Genomic DNA, 3444 nt, shown 5'->3' with positions numbered 1-3444 from the left:
CCCCCCCCCCCCCCCCCCCCCAGCCCCCCCCTCACCTTCAGGCCCCGCTCCAGGCGCCGCAGCCTGGCACCGTCCCCGGCCTGCCTGGCACTGCAGAGGGCAGCCTGGTACAGGGCAGCTCTCTCTGCCAGCAGGGCCTCCATGCCCCCCTGCTGCCCTGGCACCTGCAGGAGCCCCCAGCAGAGAGGTTGGCAGCCGCGCAGAGGCCATTCCAGGCTCCCACCCCCCTCCCTGTGCCCACTGGCATCCACCCTGGGCTCCTCCCCTCTACACCCCCCAGGATCCCCTGGGATCCACCCTGGGCTCCCAACACCCCCAGGATCCCCTGGGATCCACCCAGGGCTCCCACCCACTACCCACTGGGATCCACCCTGGGCTCCCAACACCCCCAGGATCCCCTGGGATCCACCCAGGGCTCCCAACACCCCCAGGATCCACCCAGGGCTCCCAACACCCCCAGGATCCCCTGGGATCCACCCTGGGCTCCCAACACCCCCAGGATCCACCCAGGGCTCCCAACACCCCCAGGATCCCCTGGGATCCACCCAGGGCTCCCACCCACTACCCACTGGGATCCACCCTGGGCTCCCAACACCCCCAGGATCCCCTGGGATCCACCCAGGGCTCCCACCCACCACCCACTGGGATCCACCCTGGGCTCCCACCCCCTACAACCCCCAGGATCCCCTGGGATCCACCCAGGGCTCCCAACACCCCCAGGATCCCCTAAGATCCACCCTGGGCTCCCACCCACTACCCACTGGGATCCACCCTGGGCTCCCACCCACCACCCACTGGGATCCACCCTGGGCTCCCAACACCCTCAGGATCCCCTGGGATCCACCCTGGGCTCCCACCCACTACCCACTGGGATCCACCCTGGGCTCCCACCCCCACCCACTGGGATCCACCCAGGGCTCCCAACACCCCCAGGATCCCTTAAGATCCACCCTGGGCTCCCACCCCCTACACCCCCCAGGATCCCCTGGGATCCACCCTGGGCTCCCAACACCCCCAGGATCCCCTGGGATCCACCCTGGGCTCCCAACACCCCCAGGATCCCCTGGGATCCACCCAGGGCTCCCAACACCGCCAGGATCCCCTGGGATCCACCCAGGGCTCCCACCCACTACTCACTAGGATCCACCCTGGGCTCCTCCCCCCTACACCCTCCAGGATTCCCTGGGATCCACCCTGGGCTCCCACCCACCACCCACTGCGATCCACCCTGGGCTCCCACCCACTACCCACTGGGATCCACCCTGGGCTCCCACCCCCACCCACTGGGATCCACCCAGGGCTCCCAACACCCCCAGGATCCCTTAAGATCCACCCTGAGCTCCCACCCCCCACACCCCCCAGGATACCCTAGGATCCACCCAGGGCTCCCAACACCCCCAGGATCCCCTGGGATCCACCCTGGGCTCCACCCACTACCCACTGGGATCCACCCTGGGATCCACCCTGGGCTCCCAACACCCCCCTAGGATCCCCTGGGATCCACCCTGGGCCCCCACCTTGGCAGGAGGCTCCGGTGTGGCCTTGCTCCCAGGGTCTGCTCCCAGCACCTCCTGCAGCTCAGCCTGAGGGGCAGCAACAGCTCCAGCAGGGGGGAGCCAGGGAGGCAAAGCCCCTCCTGGGGACCAGGAGCCAAGCCCCCAGAGGGCCCTGAGCCCCCCAGAGGGCCCTGAGCCCCCCAGGGATCCCCCAGGCCAAGGCCCCTGAGCCCTCCTCACCATGAGGTCATCTTCATCCTCCAGCTCTTCCTCCTCCTCCTCCTCCTCAGGGTCCCTCATGCAGAGTGCTGCCATCTCCTCGATGGCCTCCATGGGCAGGGCAGCTGCAGGGAGGATTTTTGAGGCCATTTCTCCCTTTCTGGGTGGTTTCAAGCCCCAGGCAGAGGGCAGCCCGGGCAGGGGAGGGGCAGAAGCAAGCCAACAGCAACCACCTCCCCCTCAGCCCATGGCTAATTACCCCCTGATTAACCAGGGCAGAGCCTCCCCCAGCCAACTGCTCTCACCTCTGCCCCCAGGCTTCTCTGCCAGCCTGGTTTGGCCTCCTCCAACCAGTGCCAGCAGCTCTGCCTCCAGCTCTGCTGTGTCGTCCCCGGGGGGGTCCCCAGCGGGGCCCAGCTCAGGCACCAAACCCATCTGGGGGGGAAGGACAGCCCTGAGGTGTGGCAGCAGCAGGGAGGAGGCACTCAGAGGGGGAGGGGAGCCCCAAGAAGGGATCCAGGGGGATCCTCAGGACAGGATCTGGCCCGGCCTGAGGCTGCCACAGGGATCCAGGAGGTGATCAAAGGGAATCAGAGAGAATCCCTCAGGGGCAGGGCCAGGGCTGGGCTGCAGAGGAGCTTTGGGCTGGGCCCAGCTCTGCCCCTCCCTGCCCAGGGCTTGGGGACAGCCTCGACCCTTCCCTCCCACGCAGGGAGGGGGAGGGAGGGCTGAGCCCAGGCTGAGCTGAGCCCAGGCTGAGCCCAGGCTGAGCCCTACCTGCCTGGCCATGGCGGCACCGCGGCCCGGGGGCAGCCTCCTGGCTCTGCTCATGGCTCCGTCCGGCCCCAGGGCAAGCTGCGGGGGGTGGGGTCCCGTCATGAGGGTGAGGGGTGGCAGCCCCACCCCCACCCCCCCCCGGCCCGAGCTGCTTGCCCTCAGCTTTCCTCACCACCCCACCCCCCCCAGCCCCCATTTTCCAGAGCCCTCCCGCCCCAAGCACCCCAGGGCGCTGCCCACCCCCCACCTCCCGAGCCCCCTCCTCAGGTCCCCCCCCACCCCGCACCCCCCTCGCTCCCCCCTGGCTTCCCCCACTCCCTCCTCAGGTTCTCCCCCCTCCCCACTCCCCCCCTCTCTGCCCCCCCCCCCCCCCCCAGCCTCCCGAGCCCCCTCCTCAGGTTCTCCCGCAGCCCCCTCCGGCCTGTGTCCCCCCAACCCACCCTCAGCCCCAACCAAGGCCTCACTCCCTGCCCCTTCCCCCCACCTCAATGCTCTCATCCCCTCCCCCAGCTCCCTCCCGCCCCCTGCGGCTCCGCTCCCGGTGCGCTCCGTCCGCACTCACTTCCTGCTGCTGCGCCGCCGGCCGCTGTCAACACCGCGCCTCGCTTTACGGCGCCGCCGTCGCAAAAGCCGCAACAGCCGCCGCGGCCGCGAGGTTTCGCTTTACGGCTTCCCCCCACCCCCTCCCGGGGTGAGGAAGAGGAGGAGGCGAGGACTACCGCTCCCGGCATGCCCCGCGCCGCGCATGCGCAGGGGGGCGCGGCGGGAAAAGGCGGGAAAAGGCTGAGGGATGAGTGGGGAGCGCCTGAGGGGCGGCCGAGGGGGCAGCGCCTGAGGGGCGAGCGGGGAGCTCCTGAGGGGGCGAAAGGGCAGGGGGCGAGCGGCCGAGGGGGCAGCGCCTGAGGGGCGAGCGGGGAGCTCCTGAGGGGGCGAAAGGGCAGGGGGCGAGCGG

General features: G+C 70.4%; 1 protein-coding gene across 1 annotated transcript; it reads right to left on the bottom strand.

The window, feature by feature from the left end:
• Window positions 1–35: 35 nt before the first annotated feature.
• LOC128899699 (coiled-coil and C2 domain-containing protein 1A-like) lies at window positions 36–2594 on the bottom strand (the record flags this gene model as incomplete). Its single annotated transcript, XM_054179376.1, has 5 exons — window positions 2493–2594; window positions 2021–2150; window positions 1737–1840; window positions 1518–1583; window positions 36–164 (listed from the first exon to the last, which is right to left on the bottom strand). Coding segments are annotated over exons 1-5 (531 nt in total), but the record flags the coding sequence as incomplete, so codon positions are not given.
• Between the last annotated feature and the right edge of the window lie 850 nt (window positions 2595–3444).

Source organism: Dryobates pubescens, unplaced genomic scaffold (genome assembly GCF_014839835.1).
Source record: "Dryobates pubescens isolate bDryPub1 unplaced genomic scaffold, bDryPub1.pri scaffold_149_arrow_ctg1, whole genome shotgun sequence".
NCBI classification, from domain to species: Eukaryota; Metazoa; Chordata; class Aves; order Piciformes; family Picidae; genus Dryobates; species Dryobates pubescens.
Note: the sequence above shows the minus strand (reverse complement) of the source record. Positions and strands in the feature narration are given on the sequence as shown.